The sequence below is a fragment of the Triturus cristatus genome, chromosome 4_1 (genome assembly GCF_964204655.1).
Source record: "Triturus cristatus chromosome 4_1, aTriCri1.1, whole genome shotgun sequence".
Taxonomy (NCBI): Eukaryota; Metazoa; Chordata; class Amphibia; order Caudata; family Salamandridae; genus Triturus; species Triturus cristatus.
Window position 1 is genome coordinate 881,001,736 of NC_140585.1, and position 21,775 is coordinate 881,023,510.

General features: G+C 48.9%; 1 protein-coding gene across 1 annotated transcript in view; it reads left to right on the forward strand.

Moving 5' to 3' along the window:
• Positions 1-21,775, forward strand: part of LOC146855703 (uncharacterized) — a 1,104,791-nt gene that overhangs the window by 469,274 nt on the left and 613,742 nt on the right. Inside the window, exons 46-47 of the mRNA XM_085653597.1 lie at positions 8,771-8,842; positions 16,545-16,604. Of these exons, the coding sequence (XP_085509723.1) occupies positions 8,771-8,842; positions 16,545-16,604 (132 nt within the window). The remainder of the gene's footprint in view (positions 1-8,770; positions 8,843-16,544; positions 16,605-21,775) is intronic.

A 21,775-nucleotide genomic window follows, 5' to 3' on the forward strand; every position in this document is an offset into this window, starting at 1 on the left:
CTCCACCTCCTCCACCCCCTCCATCTCCTCCCCCACCTTCTCCACCCTTGCCTCACCGGTCTCCAACCCCGTCTCCAGACCCTGATGACCACGGAGATCCATTCTATGATCCCACAGATGCCCCGCAGGACCCCACTCCTCCGGGAACACCTGACCCATGGGAGGACTATCACAATCCCGATGTCCCAGATGTGCCTCAGGATGATCTCTATCCATCCAGACCGTCTCCACAAGAGGACTCCCTGGGGTTCCACCACCTCTTACAATGGGCGGCACATTACCATGGGGTGGAATTACACAGTGATCCAGTTGAGGAAGACTTCCTACTTGACACATTTGACATAGCAGATAAATCCACCGCTATATTACCCATGCTTAAAGGGGTGACCAAGCATGCTACAGAGGTTTTCAAAGACCCCGTTAGAGCTAGGGTCTTAAACCCCAGAATAGAAAAAAAGTACAAGGCAGCCCCCACGGATCCTGTCTATATTAAAGGACCTGCACCCCTAGACTCACTAGTGGTCTCCACAGCTAGGAAGCGCTCCAACTCTCAGTCATCTGGTGAGGCCCCACCACCTGATAAGGAGTCCAAGCTTTTAGATGCGTCAGGCAAACGCACTGCCTCCCAAGCCGCCAATATGTGGCGCATAGCCAACACACAGGCGCTGCTGGCAAGGTACGATAGAGCGCACTATGATGAGCTGGAGGCTCTCATGCAGCATCTCCCGGACAAATATAAGAATAAGGCTCATGAGCTAATACAAGAGGGGAAGATTATTACCAACACCTCTATCAAATACGCACTTGACGCAGCAGACACGGCGTCCAGGGCTATAAACACCAGTGTCCTGCTTCGCCGTCACGCCTGGCTCAGAATTTCAGGCTTTAAACCAGAGGTCCAAGCATCTATTTTAAACCACCCCTTTGACCAACAACACTTGTTTGGCCCAAACGTAGACGAAGCCCTGGAAAAAATGAAGAAGGATACGGATACAGCGAAGTCTATGGGAGCCCTGCAATCACAAACCCCTAGGCGCTCCTTTCGCCGTTCCTCCTTTCGAGACTCTGGCAGAGGTTACTATTCCGATAACGCCTCCACTTCCTACAAGTCCCCTCCTCAAAATACCTTCTCAAAGGGCTACCAAAGAGGTGGATATCGAGGGAACAATAATAAAGGCAGGGGCAAAACCAACACCGCCCGTTCTGCCACACCGCCCACACAATGACTTTCCCCCGCCCCCCCAGACCATTCCACTCCGGTCGGGGGCAGACTACAGGACTTCCTTCACACCTGGGAAGCCATAACATCAGACAAATGGGTAACCCAAATTATTCGGTCAGGGTACTGTCTCGAACTAACTTCTACCCCCCCAAATATTCCACCCAGACACCGTGCGATGTCACAAGAACATACCACACTTCTGAAACAAGAGGTACTCTCCCTCCTGCCAAAACACGCGATAGAGCAGGTACCCGTAGATCAGCAAAATCTAGGGGTCTACTCTCTGTACTTTCTCATACCGAAGAAAGACGAGACCCTACGGCCCATTCTGGACCTCCGGCCCCTAAATGCATACATCCATTTAGACCATTTTCATATGGTAACTCTTCAGCAAGTTCTCCCACTCCTCCGTCAGGGCAACTTTCTCACTACACTGGATTTGAAAGACGCATACTTTCATATCCCAATACACCCTGCTCACAGAAAGTACCTCCGATTTGTGGTGGACAACCAACATTATCAGTTCAAGGTGCTCCCCTTCGGGGTCACAACCGCACCACGGGTATTTACCAAATGCCTGGCAGTAGTGGCAGCAAACCTCCGAAGACAAAACATTCACGTCTTCCCCTACCTGGAGGACTGGCTCCTAAAAGCCGCGTCCTACCACCAGTGTGTACAAAACACAAACACTACCATACAACTACTCCACCAGCTAGGCTTTACGGTGAATCACCAAAAGTCCCACTTGATACCCTCTCACACAAAGCAATACCTAGGTGCCACTATAGACACCTCAAAAGCTATAGCCTATCCCAACTCATCCAGGATCGCAAGCATGCAAGCCCTGCACCAAAAGTTCCTTCTTCAGCACTCTCTCCCAGCAAGAGTGTTCATGAAACTAATAGGGATGATGGCGTCTTGCATTTTCATAGTGCCTCATGCAAGACTTCACATGCGTCCACTCCAAGAGTGCCTAGCACGCCAGTGGAACCAGGCCCAGGGACAGCTGACGGATCTGGTGTTGGTGGACGGTCGCACCCATCGCTCTCTGCAGTGGTGGAACACCACAAACCTTTCCAAAGGGCGACCGTTCCTGGACCCGGTTCCTCAGGTGATTCTAACAACGGACGCATCGCTCTCCGGCTGGGGAGCGCACCTATTACACCTCACAGTGCAAGGTGTATGGACGCCAAAACAGAGGTTACTCCACATCAATCATCTGGAGTTGTTGGTGATCTTTCTAGCCCTCAAATCGTTTCAGAAACAAATTTCAGCCAAGGCAGTCCTAATTCGCACAGACAATATGACTGCAATGTATTATATTCAAAAACAGGGGGGGACACACTCTCCCCAGCTCTCCCGCTTAGCACAGAGCATATGGAGATGGGCGATTCCACAAAAAATCTTTCTCCTGGCACAACACGTCCCAGGCATACAAAACACCATGGCAGATCTGCTCAGCAGACAAACGCAGCAAATGCACGAATGGGAGCTGCATCCACAAGTTCTTCACCCATTCTTCCACAAGTGGGGGCATCCTCAGATAGACCTCTTCGCCACCCACGAAAACAAAAAATGCCCAAGCTTCGCCGCCAGATACCCACACCCATTGTCCAAAGACAATGCGATATGGATGAACTGGTCAGGCAAATTTGCATACGCCTTTCCACCTCTCCCACTAATTCCATTAGTGGTAAGGAAGCTACAACAGCACTCCCTCAGACTCATTCTAGTAGCTCTAACATGGGCCAGGCAGCCGTGGTACACCACACTACTACAGCTCTCAGTGGTACCACACCAAAAGCTGCACCTGTCCCCATGCCTCCTAACCCAGAACCATGGAGAAATCAAGCACCCGGACCCAGCTCAGCTCACCTTGCGATCTGGCTCCTGAAATCTTAGAATTTGGATACCTTAACCTTCCCCCTGACTGCATAAACATTATCAGAGAAGCCAGACGTCCTACCACTCGAGCATGCTATGCCGCAAAGTGGAAGAAATTTGTTATTTACTGCCGTAACAATACAATCGACCCCTTAGATACATCCATACAGCACATCATATGCTATCTGCTCCATCTTCACAGGTGTAAACTGGCATATTCATCCATACGTCTACACCTAGCAGCAATTGCTGCTTACCTGCAAAACAGACAGCATTTATCACTGTTCAGAGTGCCTGCTATTAAAGCCTTTATGGAAGGCCTTAAAAGAGTAATTCCACCTAGGGCACCACTTTCCCCTGTATGGAATCTAAACGTAGTTCTTACAAGGCTAATGGGCCCGCCTTTCGAACCAATGCATAAATGTGAGCTACAGTTCTTCACTTGGAAAACAGCCTTACTCGTAGCTATCACTTCCCTTAGAAGGGTTAGTGAGATACAAGCGTTCACTATACAAGAACCCTTTTTACAGATACATCACAGCAAAGTAATACTTCGCACAAATCCCAAATTTTTGCCCAAGGTCATTTCCCCCTTCCATCTCAATCAATCGGTGGAATTACCGGTTTTTTTCTCGCAACCTCAATCTGTTGCGGAAAGGGCTCTACATACACTTGATGTTAAAAGGGCTTTACTGTACTACATACAAAGAACGTAACCTTTCAGAAAGACTAAACAGCTGTTTGTCTCCTTCTCTCCACCGCATAAGGGCAACCCCATCTCTAAATCAGGGATAGCTAGGTGGATCGTAAAGTGCATACAAATTTGCTATCAAAAAGCAAAAAGAACATTATCTGTTCCACCTAAAGCCCACTCTACAAGAAAGATAGGGGCTTCTATGGCGTTTCTAGGGAACATACCCTTAGATGACATCTGCAAAGCAGCCACATGGTCAACACCGCACACCTTCACAAAACATTACTGTGTAGACGTGCACTCTAAACAACAAGCTAGTGTGGGCCAGGCTGTACTAAAGACACTTTTTCAAACCACTGCAACAGATACCGGTGGTCGCCGCTAAGGTTGGGTACTGCTATATAATCTATGCAAAAGTGTAAAATCTGCAGCTCATATGCCTCGAACGGAATATGCTACTTACCAGTATGCATCTGTTCTTGGCATGTAGAGCTGCAGATCTATACACGCCCACCCGCCTCCCCGGCTACCTGTATCCGTTCCAGTCTATCTTATTTAGCTACAACACACATGGGTTTCTTACTATTATCACTACGCTCCATCTTTTCCCTGCTGGCGAAAAACAATCTGAGGATGGAGCCGAAGCCCATGCGCAGTACGGACCGAAGGAGGAGTCACCGAACTCGTGACTTCCAAAGACTGTCCAAGAAGAAAAACAAACTGCAAACATCCGGGCCCAACACCAGATGCGATCTATGCAAAAGTGTATAGATCTGCAGCTCTACATGCCAAGAACAGATGCATACTGGTAAGTAGCATATTCCTTCTATGTGCACTATTCTGCCCATTTTTGCCCATCTCTTGACCCCTATCTCACTCCCCCGGGGAAGAGAGTGGGGAGGAGGAAGGTGATGGTGGACCACTCTGAAGGTTGGCGAGCATGTATGGTCCTTTGGATCTTTGGAAACTAGCAAAAAGTGTAGACCTGTTCTTTTCCCACACCCCATTTCATCTCTGTTTGCCCACCTAGTGAGATTACAGAAGCCATGGGCGGACGATACATTTTGGTAATTGTATGATGGGTTCTGGGACTTCCCTTCAGGAAACCCATACCTTGATACAGTGCCGTAAAACATGGTACAGAGACCAGTTTTCCACTTTTAGTTTAGGTCCTGCGTTTGGAATACTTGGGGCCCGTATATCCATTATTGAAAGGCTGGTAGCGACCAATTGTCTGAAATGCTTGTGATTCCAAGAATGATGCACATGCACACATGTCACTACCGTAGTGTACCTGGTAAAGCGGGACATTAAGAAGCTTCAGAGACCACCTCAAGATCACAAGTTGAAGCAGGTTACCTTTGATCGAATCATCAATGCTATTTTTTTAGGTAGTAATAAAAAATGTAGTAAAAAATGCAGGAATTATGGATTTTTCTCTGCATGGTTGCGAGAGAAGTCCCTGTGGTGTTTTTCCTTTCTGTCATCAGATGGGGTCTGTGAAAAGTGGGTCAATCTTTGTCATGTAGTGATATTGATTCTGACCTGCTTTCCAGGTGGAGACAAATACTCAACTTCCACATTTTTGACTAGTCCTTCGATTACACCCATAACCACCCTACAAGCCATGCAAAAGCCCCATGTGTTCACATGTCGCCGGTGTCTTTCCCATGTATGATGTTCTACCTTTATGTAAAAGAGATGACCCCTGAATATGAGGCTGCACCCTTACTACAACAAAGTCCCGCCATGCAAGAAAATGTTTAATATCAAATTATGAATATCATTACTATAATTATTGTGCTTATAAAACTCTTTATACCCAAAGTCAATTTAAGAATACAACTGTTATTATTCCTGTGCTTAAAGATCTCTCGCAGACTGGATTTGATTCAGTAAGTCTTGGAAAGGAAGTCTAACCCAGGATAGATGGGATCAGCTCATCTTAGCATATCTGTTTGTCCTAGTGTTAGGGAGGTCTATATCGATTAAAGCTTACCAGCAGTTTATGGTGTTAAACCGGCATAGCTTTACAAACAGAACATTTGGCAAAATGGAGGCTTTTTCGAAAAAAATCCTGTTCTATGAGCAACAGTCTATAAACAGGACTATGATTTGCAAATAAAGGGTATACTGTACAAATGCTATAGTTTACAAAGATAGGCTATAGTTTCTAGAGACAGTGTCTGGCAGAGCCCATGGATACACCAATTATCTTTTTTCAAATGGACCCCATGCTTTGCAAACAATAAATATAGTTTTTAAACTAAGTTTGTGTTTTTCAAAGTGCGACCATCCTTTAATTTATTATGGTTGTCAAAGAAAAGCTGTGGTTTTCAAACAGGGACCATAGTCCATAAACATATGCCATGGTTTACAAACAGCGACTGTAGCTTCCGTCTCATTGGTGGAGAACACCCACCCTCCTCAGAGATCCCCACTTACCTTGGAGAATATCTACAAATTCTGAGCAACAGCTGCTGTGGTGGTTGCTCTGAAGGCAGAGGAGTTTATCTAGTGGATACCATGTTTGTTGTGCCAGCTCGGCTGACATTTTTTCCCAATAAACTCCAAAATAGAAGTTTAGCCCTAACTCTCAGATAGTTTTCTCACTGTGCGTGGGAGTCCAGGGGGACACATTCAGATGGAACACTTTCTTCCTCACCAGAAGGACATAGAGGGTCTGCCTACCACCTTTCACCTCTGAACTCAAGGATATCGTTTGCGGTGTCCCCCAGGTCTCATCCTTCAGCCCTGCTCTCTTCAATGCATACGTGACCCCACCGGCCAACATCATCAGATCTCACGGTCTCAACATAATTTTCTACACAGACGACACCCACCTCATTCCTTCCCTCCCCACGACCATACCATCACCAGAACCAGCTTCCACAGATGCATGACAAGCGTCGCCGGCTCAATGAGGAACAGCTGCCTAAAGCTGAACACGGACAAGAAGAACGTACTGATCTTTGGCAACAACAGCAACCCCTGGAACAATTTCTGGTGGCCCTCAGATCTGGGACCCACCCCTATACCAGCCAACCACGCCTAAAACCTCTGAATCATTTTTGATAACAAGCTCACCATGAAATCACTGCCATCACCTCCGTCTGCTTCCTCTTTCTGCATATGCTGCAGAAGATCTTCAAGTGGCTACCCCTGCACACGAGACCCACTGTGACACAGGCCCTCATCACCAGTCGACTGGAGTATGGCAACACTATGTAGAAATTGCCGCACACCTCTTACAGAGACTCCAAACCATACAGAGCGCCACAGCTAGACTTATCCTTGACCTCCCCTGATGATCCCACATCACACCCCACCTAAAACAACTCCACTTTCAGAAGAGATGCTGATTCAAGCTGCTGACCCACACACATAAGGCTCTACACAACCAAGGACCCACCTACATTGACCATCATGTGAATTTCCACCAACCTTCGAGAAGACTATGCTCTGCATCCCTATCACTTGCCCGCCCTCCCTGCATCCACCGAAGCAGAAGTGGAGGACGCTCCTTCTCCTACATCACTGCAAACACCTGGAACATCCTCCCCATGGATCATCACCTCACTTCCGGATTTCTGAAGGGCCCTCAAGACCTGGCTATTTGAATTAGCTTTCTGGGACCTGCAAGTGCCTATATACCCTATCGGGTGAATAGCAGCGCTATTTGAATCCTGATTGATACACTACAGAAAATATCTTTTAGAATCATCAGTTGTTCTTTACAAAACTAGATATATTACAAACCAAAGCTCTAATTTTCCTGCAAAGCAGCATGAGACTGAGTCTGTAGTTTCCATACATATGATATATTGATAAGTAATTGTACTTAATTGAAATAACCCATCTTTCTCACTCAGACACTTTATTTTAGAAAGTGGGGTTCTATTGATGTATAAATGTTTGCTGCATTTTACTAAAAGACTATACTTTACAAACATGTGTAATTTTATGATAAAAGTTCATCTGAAATGCATTTGCTTTCTTTCATAGAAAAGGGCTATAATCAGCGACTAGGTACTGACAAATACATTATTTTATGAATATGGTTAACAAACAGGATGACAATTTCAAGAAGGATGAACTTTACACAGATAAAACCAGCGGTTTACAAACAAAGATGTTTGTTAACAAATACAGACCATAATTTATGCCACTGACTATGGTTTCTAAGCACAGGCCACAAGTGGAGTAAACGCACCAATGCTGCTGTTTCAACTAACAATAGTTAACTCACAGAGAGCATTGTTTGCAAACATGGGTTCAAGTTTATACACAAAGGAATTTATTTACTACGGTGTTGTGCAGTCAAGAGTGTGGCGCAATGCAGTACAAAGCATTACTCCACTTTAAATACTATTATAAAAGTCTGTGGATGCAGGGCAAATATTTGCACTTTTGTACAACCATTAGTACATAACCAAAGACGTTTGTTGTGCTCCACCACTTGCTGAAGTTTACAAAAAGAGACTTATGTTTACAGAGAAACTGTATATTTTATTAACCTAAGCTGTAGTTTGAGAAAAGTTGATACGTTTTATAAACTATCCCAGTTATTTGCAGAGGCGAATCTTTATAAAAGAGTTCATGGTTTCAATATATTAGAAATATTTCATGTTGTGATGGTCCCTAGAGAGCATGACTAAGGAACGATGGTCGTGGCTAGGTAGCATGGGGAATTTAATTCACCTAGTCTTCTCCTTCATGGTATATTGCTGGTGGTGTATTGTAATGTCATTATAGAGTGCACCTAGTTGTACGCTAGTTATTTTGATTGTTTTCATATCAGTTACTGTGTTCAATCACACTTGGTGAAGAAGATATTCCTGAACAGCAAACTTGGCACACAATATGACACAGTACTCTGTAGTGAAGGCTATTGTTTACCAAACAGTGTTATTCCATCAGCCTCTGTGAAGTTCTTTTATATGAACATGATTGTTTGTGTTAATGTGCAGGGTGATGTAGGACCAGTGGGTCCTCCAGGACCTCAGGGAAATAAAGGAGACCAAGGAGATAAAGGTGAAAAGGTGAGAAAACCTGGCATATGCTTCCTGTATATGATGATTTTTTTTTAAAACAAACTTTATTGCAGTTTTGTTAAAACATGACAGTAATCACAGCAATGACTAATATCGGATTAACCGTGCCTACGCAAATCATGTTACCTAGAGCTCCTGTCAAGGCCTCCCAAACACATTTTATTGTGTCAGTATGCCTCTACTAGTATCATCCTAAGACAGGATCGTTTCCCAAACACTCAATAATGAGTTCTCGACCTTCCCATGCAATATCAAAAGTACTTGGAAGGAACATCACTCCCACTACCCCTATTTCCCCTCTTGGTCCTGCAATCCCGCACATAGTCGGCAGCTCCAGGTTAGGCACGATCTATAGCCCCATCTGGAGGATCCAGTGCATAAGTATCCCTGCGAGACCTCGCTTCAAGCCTCCTCAATAGATGACGGGTTAACAAAACACCCTCTACCCTCCCCCCACCCCTCCAACTTCCCCCCCCCCACCATCAGACATGCCGCTCCATCCGCTATCTCCCAGTATTAAGAATGAGTCACCCTGATTGGACCACTGGTATCACAATGTCAGGGGACAAATGGACGGGAGCTACCACTCAGTACCCGCTGCCCTCCAGCCCCGCCACCCGCTCTATAGGGGCGATGCAGCCATGCATGTGCGCTAGTGTTGTCGTGAAGGGGATCAGTCAGTGTCGTCCGTCGGGTTCTTAAGTAAGTCCACCATCGCCACCCATGCTCTGGCTGCGGTCAACATTTTGTCATTATTGGCTCTATGGGCCATTTGTAGTCTGAGAGTCCCCTCGCAGTCGGCCCACTTTATAAATTCTCGCAGCCAGCGCGCAGCATTAGGCGCCGTGACCGCTTTCCAATGACTGGTGATTTCTCTTTTAGCAAGGACTAGCCCCAAGTCTATGAATTTACTGGTAACTTTGTTACGGGCAGTGTGGGGAAACCAGTGAATTAAGCAAAAACCCGGGGTCTGATCAATGCTCCTATCTGTTATTTCGCCCAGTTTAGCCGTTACCTCCCCCCAATACTCATGCATCAATGGACACTCCCAAAACATATGAAAGAATGTAGCATTCTCTAATTTTCAACGGGACAGGCAGTTTGGGACCTGAAAAATTCGTTGATTTTGTGCGGGGTGAGATACGCCCTGTGGAAGACATAACATTGTATCAGCTGAAATCTCGCATTTCTAGAGAATTTCCACGCCCGCTCCATCAATTCCTCCCACGGTCTCTCCTCGATAGGTATCCCAAGGTCTGCCTCCCACTTGATACGTAGCCTCTCCAAAGGGGACCTAATCTCCTGAGTAAGACGCCTGTATAGGCATGTTACCGCTTTAATCGTCCCTGCTGCATATACCACATATTGGCAGGGGAGAGAGGTCGGGGGTTCCGTCATCCCCCTCTTCCAGTGCTTCCGGATAGCTGCCGTCAAGGCAGCATGTAAAATAAAGTCATGGCGGGCCAGTTCGTACCTTTCTAAGAGGTCCTGGTAAGGTAAAAGCACGCCATCCTCATAGAGGTCCCCAATAGTGGAGACCCCCACTTCTTCCCAACCTCGCAGTCGCTGCCAATCCCCCCCCATGTGGCAGAGCCTCACAGACCCTCAGCGGGATCTCCGGGGCGTACGGGGGTCCCATCTTGGCTCTTCTGTTTGCCTGATTCCAGCACTGCCGTACCACCCACAGCTCCCTCGGGATCTCCGCTCCCGTAGTGGAAGCGTCCGAGAGAGCTGGCGCAGGTCCGGGCCCATGCCCCCGTGGTCTTCCCCCAGGCGTAGTCCCCTGGCCATCCACTTTGTAAACCATTGAAATTGGGCTGCATGGTAATAGGCCTCAAAGTCAGGGGCTGCGAATCCTGCCTCACGCTTGGGGCGCTGCATGGTAGGAAGCGCCACTCTGCACCTCCCAGACCCCCATAAAAATCCCGTAGTCATAGTGTTGAGCTGGGTGAAATATTTTCGCGGTATCCATAGGGGAAGGGCGCCAAAGTAATACAGAAGGCGTGGCAAGGTGACCATCTTTAACAACGCCACCCTCCCCGCTACTGAAAGTGGAAGGGTCCCCCAGAATTCAAAGTTGCTCCTAGTGGTTCGTAACGCCCTTCCGATATTCCTGTCCAGCAGGTCAGAGGGTTCATGATAGATCCGGGCTCCTAGGTAAGTCAGGCAGCTGCTTTCCCACCTCACGTCTGGTGCACCTGGAGGTGCCCCTCTACCACCCCGAATAGGGAAAAGGCACGTCTTATTCCAGTTGACTCTGAGGCCTGCCACCCGACCCAGTCTAGCCAGCAGTTCTCGGTCCCCCCGCAGCTCCTCAGCAGCATTGGCAAGGAACATTAGGAGATCGTCCGCGTACAGAGCGATGTAATGGAACTGACCAACCCCGTCCAATCCCTTGTAATATCGTCCCAATCGTGCATGCACTGCCAGCGGCTCCATTGCCAGCGCAAACAGGAGGGGAGACAACGGACATCCTTGTCTCGTCCCCCTGCCTATGCTGCAGGCCTCCGAAATCACTCCCCCCGTGCGGACCCGGGCAGTCGAGAGGTGGTATAATATCCTCGTCCAGTCCACAAATCTCTCGCCCAGACCGAAAGCCCGGAGAACTCGAAACAAATACGGCCACTCCAAACTATCGAATGCCATCTCAATGTCAATCGATAAAAAACACGCCTCTTCCCCGAAATGTGCTGAATTGTGAAGCAACTGACATAATCGACGGACATTCATGGCTGTGTTCCGGGAAGGAATAAACCCAGCCTGATCCACATGCACCAGTGTTGTCATGTGGGTCAGGAGACGGCCGGCTAGAATGCTGCTCAATATCTTGTAATCAAGGTTAAGCATTGCGAGGGGGCGATAAGCAGCGCAATCCCACGCTGGTTTGTCCGGCTTGAGAAGTGGTACGATTATTGCTTCTCTGGTTGAACGAGGCAACCAGCCCTCCCGCCGCGACCTGTTGTAGAGGGCTAACAGATGGGGGGCCAACTGATCCACAAATGTGGCGTAAAACTCTATTGGGAGCCCGTCTTTGCCGGGGGTTTTATTCCTGGCCATACGCTTTATTGCTCCCCGGACCTCCTCCAGTTCCACATCTCGACCCAATTTCTCCGCGTCTCCCACCTCAACCTGAGGGAGTTCAATATCCAGGAAATCATCCTCCTCCAACACCTTGGGGTCTAGCAGGCTTTGATAGAGGGCGGTGTAGTATTCCAGAAACTGGCCATTAATAGCCTGTTGCACATAATGCACTGCCCCATCTCCATCCTGCAGTTCTAAGATTGGAGTTCCCCTTCGCGCTGGGTTGGCCAGCCACGCCAGTAGTGCCCCAGATTTGTCTCTCTCAGCGTGCGCCCGCACCGCGTACGCCCTATAATCAAAACACCTCAGGCGTTCTACTTGGGTCGCCAATCCTTCCCTGGCCGTCGTGAGCCCCTCCTGTCCATCCACCCGTTCAGGTCTTTCCCTTTCCGCGTCTCGGAGCTGTTGTTCTGCCCTCTGAACCTCTTGCAGCAGGGTTCTGCACACCCCAACCGCTTCTCCTATACAGCGACCTCTTATCACTACTTTAAAAGCATCCCACTCATTATGAATGCTAGTGGTCGTGTTAGTGTTGGTCTGTAAGTACTCCTCGATAGCAGTGCCTATTGTGGTTCGAAAGACCTGGTCTTCCAACATCTCCGGTCTGAGGTGCCAACTGGGAATAGTGGACCTAACTCGCAGCCAATTCAGGGACACCAGCAGGGGATTATGATCTGATATTGCCCTGGCTGAATATTCACTCAGGGTGATGCCTCCATGCACATCTGGGAAACAGAGAATAGAGTCCAGCCTAACATGTAGCTCATGTAAAGCCGAGAAATAAGAATAGTCCCGTTCCCCTGGGTGATGAGCTCTCCAAGTGTCTACCAGCTCCCAGTGCTGCTGCCAGTCCCGTCGAGCTTCCGCTGTTCTATGCGTGGGGGCATCAGGGAGGGGAGGATGGGACCAGTCCAGGGCCACTTCAGTGACGCAGTTAAAGTCCCCCCCCAACAGCACAGAGCCAGTCAGGACCCGCGCCACCTTCTGAGATAGCTGTGCAAAGTAAGCCGGCTGATCTACATTAGGGGCGTATAAACTTGCCAGAGTAATATCCCGGCCATCCAGGCGCCTCACCACTACCACAAATCGCCCCTCAGGGTCTATTATCTGTCGTACACATTGAAAGGGAACCCCCACACGCACCCTCACCAAGGTCCCTCGCGCAAAGGCCGAGTACGTAGTGTGAAACACCTGACCCCTCCATCGGCGCTGTAGCACAGCCCCTTCGGTCTTAGTCAAGTGAGTTTCTTGAAGTAAGGCTATTTGGACTCCTCTTCTTGTCAGGTAGGCATGTATTTTGTGCCGTCTGTTCATCGTATGCATCCCCCTAACATTTCAGGTCATAATTTTTATACCTACGGAGGTACCCATAATCCTGACTCTATATACTGACAGCAGTGATTCCCCTGAGTGACATGTCTGACCCCAACCCTCGTATCCCAAACAATAAACCCTACCCAACTTCTACACCCCAGGACAGGCACACAAGAACAGGTCCCCATCCAAACTACAGCAGTCATACTCGAAACTAAGAAAAGGTGGAGGTACGTGTCCCACTCCCGATGTCCCCAGAACTCCCCCCCGACTCCCCCCGCCATCTCTAGGCCATCCAGCCGGGCCCCACTGTATAGCCAAGCCCCTCCATCGGATAACAATTAGGCCACTGGGACCAGGGCCAATAGGGGGCAGCCCCCATCTTCTCTCCAAGGAACCGGCAGACCAACTAACCAAACACCTCTTCTGCCGTCTGCGGAGTGACATCCGGAAGTTCAGCATAAGAGAGCCCCTGGACACTACTCGCCCTCGAGCTCTCAGTCCTGTCCCTCTCGCGGTCCGTGCCAGTGCCAGTCTGACTGCTATTCCCATGGCTGCCACTGCCAAAACCGCCCTGTCTCGCTCCCGCCGGCGGCCGGCAGGAGAAAGGGACCTCCGTGGTGACAACTGCCGCTGGAGCGAATTCAGGTGTGGCGAGCGTGGCCCAACGTCGCCTCGGGTGTCCAACCTGTCCCAAGCGGCTTGCGGGGTGAGGAAAAAGTACGTCTTTGCCCCAGAGGTTACCCTAAGGTGGGCCGGGAACAGCATTGCATAGGGAAGATGAAGTTGGCGCAGTTTCCGCTTAACAGCCAGGAAGGAGGATCTCTTGACGCTGCACCTCCCTAGTATAATCCGGGAATATCATCACCTTGCTGTTCCCGATCTGTAGGTTCTGTTTCTCGCGGGCCCTTAGTAGAAGAAAGTCCCGATCCCGGTAATGCAGCAGCCACACCACAAGTGGACGGAGTGGGGCTCTAGGTCTAGGTGGGCGAGCCGGGACCCTGTGAGCACGTTCCAGTGCATAGAAGGGGGAGAGACCCTCCGGTGCCACCTCAGCTTTCAGCCAGGTTTCCAGATACTGAACCGCATCAGCCCCTTCCTCCCGTTCCGGAACGCCTACTATGCGGAGGTTGTTCCTTCTTGAACGCCCCTCGCTGTCCTCAGCTCTCATCTCTAGGACCTTAACCCTGTGTACCACTTCTTTCAGTGAGCTTTGAAGGATAGTGACAGCATCTGGGATGTCCTTCATGGTAGTCTCGTTGGTCACTACCCTCTCTTTAAGTTTTCTTGTGGTCGTATTTCAAGAGGGTGAGATCCGACCCAAGGGTGTCCATCTTCGCCTCCAACGCCTCCCGTGAGGATATGATGGCCTGCATGATGTCACCCAATGGCCCCCCGCCACGCCCCCCGGCTGTACCTCCCTTGTTGTCTGTGTGTTGTTCCGGTTCGGTCGGCCGCAGCACCTCGTATCTCCTACTCCTGGACACTCTCCCCATTTTCCCAGCTATTTTCGGAAGTACAGTGATGCGTGCGTAAAGTCCGTGGGCCCCGCCCTTACCGGTCAGGTACGAAGCCGCCGTCCTCCAGTGGGCGCGGTGGCACCTCAGCCCACGCACGATTTGTCTGACAGCACGTGGGCCGAACGACTCCAGTCCACAGTCGCCCCCGGGAGTTGCCCCAGCTCCCTCAGTAGCGTGATGGACGGTCCATCTAGGAACAGGGGGGCTCGCCCTCGTAGCAGTGCAGGAAATAGGAAGACCCGCAGCGCTATCACTGTTGCCCTCCGGCATAGCAGGTTCTAGGCCTGAGACCCTCCCAGTGCTGCGATGACACCCGCAGTGACCGTCGCAGGCGAAGGGATGTGCCTGCGTTTCCAGTGATGGTAGACCGCACTTCCCCCACTACAAGGTGGTCCGTCACGGTGCACCTCCAGTGCCAGTACAGCCATGCTGTGAGCAGTGACTTTGTTCGGTCCTCCCCCACGTTCTCTCTCAGCCCCGCTCTCTTGTCATGTCTCTGTGCCACTCAGCATGGGCAAGTGAGGTGCCCACCAGCACTCACCAGGGGTAGCCTGTGCGCTCCGCTCACCAAATCCCGGAATCGCAGGCTACTTCTGGTGTCTCCAGCCACAGTCCACTTGCGCCTCCATCTCTCTCCCTCCTGACCGCACCACAAGGTCTCCGGGAGTCTAGGGCAGTCGCGGCAATCTCCAGCCCCTCCTGGCGTTGCACACGTCTGCGGGCCGCGGCAGCCCCAGGCGCGCGAACCTCAAAGGTTCCGGCCACAGGAACTTCTCCTTCCGCCCCAAGACCAGTGTAGTCGGGTGTCGCCACAATCTGCCGCCTCAGCCGGATAGAGCGCCAATCTGTGCCGGCGGGCACCGTGTGCAGGAGAGGCGGCCCGGATGCGAGCAGTTTCACTTCGGGATAGGCAGTGTCCCTCCGTCCGCCATCTTAGGGTCAGGCAGCCTCGGCCAGTCAACCCACCGAGGCGAGTCCGTCTTCACCGCCCGCAGCCTCACCACCCAGTGGGTTCCCAGGGAGGATCCTACCTCCGAGCAGCTGGGGCACAACAGCCAGCAGTCGCACCAGGGGCACCCGGAATCCCTAACGGCTGGCGTCTCCTCCTCCAACCACAGCCGCCATTTTGGGTCCCGCTTCAGCGAGGATCGACTCGCAGAGAGAACTCAATTTTCTCCTGTTACCAGTGCTTCTCACGCCTCAAAAGTTCAGCCAGGAGAGCACCCGGTATTCCGTTCCAGTTTGCAGTATCGGGGGCCTCCGTATCCCGTCAGGATGATCTACGGCGGAGGGCAGCCACGGAGGAGCTCTGAGGTCCGCTGCTGCTTACATCGGCACCAAGCCACGCCCCCCTTCCTGTATATGATGATATTGGGTATCACCATTCAGCAAATGAAAAGTAAGCTATTAATGCAAGGCCATACTGCTACGTCAGCGATGAGCCACTTTGCTACTTCTCAATATCACCTTTGCCTTTCCACGTATTGGTGAATATAGCATTGAATTGTATCGTCTCATTTGTATACTGTATCATACTCATGACCAGGGCTCAAAGTTCTTCTGTGTGATCAAGTAAAATTTGACCAAGTTTTGATGTTCATGACTGGTAGACTATGGATTTATATTGTCACTTTTACATGCCCTTGTCTCATATTTCTAGGTTTACAGAACGTTGTATGTAACCTTGCATGTCATATTTTTTGTGTGGCCACACCACACTAAAGTAGCGAATATGAAAACAAAAGTTGGCTAAGATTTGTTTTCTATTCTTCTAGGGAAGTCCTGGCTTTGGAATCCCTGGGCAGCCTGGACTGAAAGGAGATGCAGGTGAAAGGGTAAGTTGAGATGCCAATATATTTCTCATGAGAAAAATCATGTGGCTAAACTACATGTGTGAGAAGGAGTGAGAGGTGTGGAGAGACTGCTAGAGTCAGGGGCATGGTTAGAAGATAAGAAATGGTGATGAAGGATCCACGGAGAAACATGCACAATCAATAGATTATGAAGAAATCATGAATGGTTAGGGATTGACCAAGACTCAAGTATTGAAAGGATGTAGTTATGAAAAATGATTACAGTCATGTAGAAACTTAGACAATGATTGGGGTGGCGATGAAGAAGGGTTGACAGTTACCTGATTAGTCAGAAGTTTTGAGGGGTAGAGTGATGACGATGGAGTGACTTTCGCAGTAATAGAAAGATGGTTGAATGGAAATTTTAATGTAGCCATTCATTTCATTGGGGGTAATTTTAAAGTGTGAAATAGACCCCCAAATGACAGTGAAGGGATGTTCATAGCCACAGGATACGTAGCTAACATGTGAGGGTACAAAGACTTGCTGAGGGTGAATCCAGGATGATAAGCATATAAGAATACAGAGGGCTCAGGAATATAGCATCACACTGGGGTAAGGTAGGGGAATTAATTTTTGCAGTGAAATGTCAATGTTTTCTGTTACGGTAGGGGAGATGTGCTCAAACTGTAAAACTTGGTAAAAGATTTGATGTAGAATTGTGTATCAGTTTACCGGATAGCAGTATTTTGCTAGCTTGATAGTAGTGCCCATGGCTTCATATATTGCTTGTAGATAATGGGGCTGTCTACATCACAGTGGAAAGCCTCAAGTGACAAAACAAATAGCTTTTAGCCTGGCAGGTAGGGGGTGATATAATTGTACATACTGTGCATAAATGGAGAGTTTTAAGCAAGATATGGTGATCTTCCTGGTTTCACGGGTTGTGTTAAATACCAGCCAGGACTGGTTTTTACTGCTTGCTGGTTTTAATGCTTTTAACAGCTATTTGCACTGCCATTTTAACTGACAGATTTTACCTCATTTTGCACTGCTGATTTGCCTGCACTGGGCACTTTAGCTGCCTGTAGCCGCTTGCCAACGCTGCCTGCTCTATTGTTGGAACGGGGGGCGGGAGCGCAACGTGCATTGGAGGTGGGCAGGCTAGTGTTTGGCGCTTCCCCGTAAGACGCACTCTGATGCGACCGCGCAGTGCCGTCTTCCTGGTTTCACGGGTTGAGTTAAATACCCTCCAGGACTGGATTTTAATGCTTGCTGGTTTTAATGCTTTTAACAGCTATTTGCACTGCAATTTTAACGGACAGATCTTACCTGATTTTGCACTGCTGATTTTCCTGCCCTGGGCACTTTAGCTGCCCGTAGCCGCTTTCCGACACTGCCTGCTCTATTGTTGGGACGGGGTGTGGGGAGCGCAGTGGCCATTGGAGGTGGGCGGGCTAGTGTTTGCTTCTTCCTCATAAGATACACGCTGACGCGACCGCGCAGCGGATGCGCGCCTTATGGCAAGCCCGTCTGCGCCCGTCCGTGCTCAGACCGGTCTCAGGGCCAGTCCCCCTGGTCTTTTCAGGCCAGACTTACGGACGTATTCCAGAGACATCCTTAGGAGTCTGGATCCGGAGGGTGGGAAGGCGTGCTGCCCCAGGTTCCTGACCAGTATCATGCCGGAAGATCTGGCAGCCTCCTGCACAAAATGCCATCGGCCCCTCCCTCACATTATGGCCCTTCCTAGTAACTACTCTCCTAATCAGTCAGGTGGTACAAACAAGCATAGCGTTGCTGCTCCTATTAAATGCCTACTCTTGAACGCCAGGTCACTGATTAAACACAGCATGGAATGCTCCCTTTTTATTGAGGAACACAATATTAAGATGGCATTTAAAACTGAGTCATGGACGGATAACGCCTCAGGACCTGACATTGTGAAAGCCTCTCCCCCTAACTTTCTCTGTCACACGTTGGATAGACCATTAAGGAGGGGTGGAGGGCTGGCAGTTATCTATCACAACAGTCTAGAGCCCACATTCTCTACAGCCTCCAACCCAGCTTGTGAAGCCCTGTCATTAAGTGACCGATTCTCCCCCAGGACACATTCATAGCTATGCTTATATACCGCCCCCCGGGCCCCAGAGGTGCTTTTTCTTTTTTATTCAATTTGTACTCTTCTGGAGGTGGGGTTGTGCGCTAACTCCTTCACAATTATCGGGGACCTTAACTTTTATCTGGAGGACCTCTCAGACCTGGAAAACATGAGACTGAAGCAAATTATGAATGCAGGGGATCTCGAGCAGCGGGTAGATGGCCCTACACATGTTGCTGGGCATACTTTAGATGGAATTTTTTCTAACAATTCCAGCCTTTCCCTTTCGGAGATACTGCTACTCCCTTGGACGGATCATGCCGCCATTATTTTTACTCTTTCGTGGACTCCACACAACCGATTTAAAACAAAGCCCAAGGAGAAGATAGCTATATGGGCCTGGAAAAACATTGATAGTACTGACTTAGGGAACTGTTTGAAATCAACTGCCTCAAGTCTCCCAGCCAGTGAGGAAGAGGCCACGGCGGCTTACTCGAGATGGATTGAGGCCTCATGCAGCAAATTTGCCCCGGTTAAAGTGTATACCCCTAAGCGAGCCCTTCCCTCAGCACCTTGGTTCTCCGATAACTTGCAAAAGTACAAAACGGACTGCAAGAGGCTTGAGCGGGTATGGAGAAAAGGGTACAACACCAGAAACAAAGAAGCTTATAAAGTAAGCCTCACTAACTATAAAAAATTACTCCTAGAAGCTCAAAAAGCATATTTTGCGGAGCAGATTAATGAGGCCAAATCCTCCTCTAGAGAATTGTTTTCAACCTTACGAACCCCGCCAAACCCAACACTCACAGCAGTCCAGCACTCTGTGAATCGCTAGCCTCCTTCTTTCTTAATAAGGTGGAAGTTATTTTTTCCTCCTTCATCAACCACCAAGGAGGGGTGGGTAAGGTGGCAGCCAGGCCAAAGCCCGTGGCCATCAGCACTTCACCTATATTAGAGGGTTTCACACCACTTGAGACTCAAGAGGTAACTAAACTTTTGTTGGCTTCTCGATCTGGCTCTCTCCTGGACCCCTGTCCAGTGTTGGTGATCAAGAGCACCCCAGATGTCATTGCTTCCACCCTTACGCCACTGTTTAACACCATAATTGAGTCAGTCCAGTACCCTAAAATCTGGAAATCAGCCTCAATACTCACGTTGATAAAAATAAAACCTGGATCTAAGTGATCCAAATAACTACAGACCCATCTCACGACTTCCATTGTCGGCAAAAATGATAGAGAAGTCCATCAATGTGCAACTCAGCATGTTCTTTCAGAGCAACAATGTGCTTGATCCTACGCAGTACAGCTTTCGTGCAGGACACAGCATGGAGCCAGCTTTAATTAAAGCCACTGAGGAGGTACGAGAGGCTGTAAATCAGGGAGGCGCAGCGATCCTGATTATGTTGGATCTGTCAGCAGCCTTCGATACGGTCCATCATGAAGTTTTGATGGACCAGTTATCGATGGCGGGGATTCAGGGCAGGGCCTGGAACCTACTAAAATCTTTTTTGGCCGATAGAACGCAAATGGTGGATCTGGGGAGGGATAGGTCTAAGCCTTTTTCCCTTACGTGTGGAGTGCCACAGGGGTCCTCCCTTAGCCCCACGCTTTTAAATATATACGTCAGTCAGCTGGCAGCCCTGATAAGAACTTTTGGGCTCCAATTAACATCCTATGCAAACGACATTCAAATTGTGCTGTCCCTACAGCGAGGCAAAGAAGCTGAAACGGCCTCAAGATGCGACGATTGCATGAAAGCCATATCTGGCTGGATGTCCCCCAATTTCTTGAAACGTAATGCAGGCAAAACAGAGGTCATTATATTTGGGAATAACCCTAACCTCTGGTAACCTGACCTGTGACCTGAAGAAATGGGTAAGCCCCCAGTCCCCACAGTAAAAGCCAAGAACCTGGGGGTGATTATAGACAATACCCTTGCCTTTGGCGATCAGGTCAGTGGGGTTGTCTCTACGAGCTTTTTCCTCCTCAGAATCTTGAGGAAAATTACATTTTTCCTACCAGAGGACAGCTTTAGGACAGCAGTCTCAGCCCTCATTTTGTCACGGCTGGATTATTGCAACAGTCTGTACCTGAACATTAAAATAAAACATCTGTACAGACTCCAGCTGGTGCAAAAAGCCAGGCTGCTAACGGGCACACCAAGTTTTAGTCAGAAATGGACTCCGAAACCTGCACTGGCTCCAAGTTAAAAAATGTGCACAATTCAAAGCGCTGTGCACGGTTTGTATGTCTTTGATGGGCAGTGGTCCTTATTATCTGAGTAGACGCCTCCAATGGTATGTCCCTGGAAGAATGTTGCGCTCCACCAAAGGAAAACAAGTGATTGTTCCCCGAGTGAAAAAAGCTAACTGGGGCGGCAGCAGCTTCTAATTTTGTGCCGCAAAAGCTCGGAACAACCTACCAGTGCATCTCAGGAATTCTACTGAGCTCCTTTCCTTTAGGAAGGGGTTGAAGGTGTGGCTGTTCTCTGAATAAGCTGCCGCACCCATGGAACCCAGTTGGACAATGCTCAGCGCCAGGACACCTTTGTGTAAAAGTGCGCTTTAAAAGCTCTAATAACATAACATAACATATCATAACATAACATATGGGATTAAACACCTTAAACAGGTCAAGCAGCACCAAAAGGCATGGTTCACTAGTGATTGACAGGATATCAACAAGTGACTTGATGATGGCTGGTGCTATACTGCAGAGGGAGTGAATCATAGATCGGTAGTACTGGAAGAGACAGTTGAGATCAAAGCCCATATCATGATTCTATTATTTGTGCTGCACCAGTGCACAATTTGTAAGCGCATTTATATGTTCAGTAGAATGTGCATAAAATAATTGTAAAAATCTTCGCGGTAGTACCAGGGCTGTAGACAACAGAGCTAAGAAACACAAGGCAGTAATTGCCTCTTTGTGTTTCCGAGCTCCGTTGTCAGGAACAGATGAACTATATGCACTGTAGACAGCAAAATGAAACACACAGAGCACTTGTATGTCGGTGAAGTGTAAAGAATGGGATCATGATATGGGCCCAAGTGCTCTTGAGTATTTTCCATTAAAAGGGAATACATGTGATTGGACAGTAATTAGATACCTCT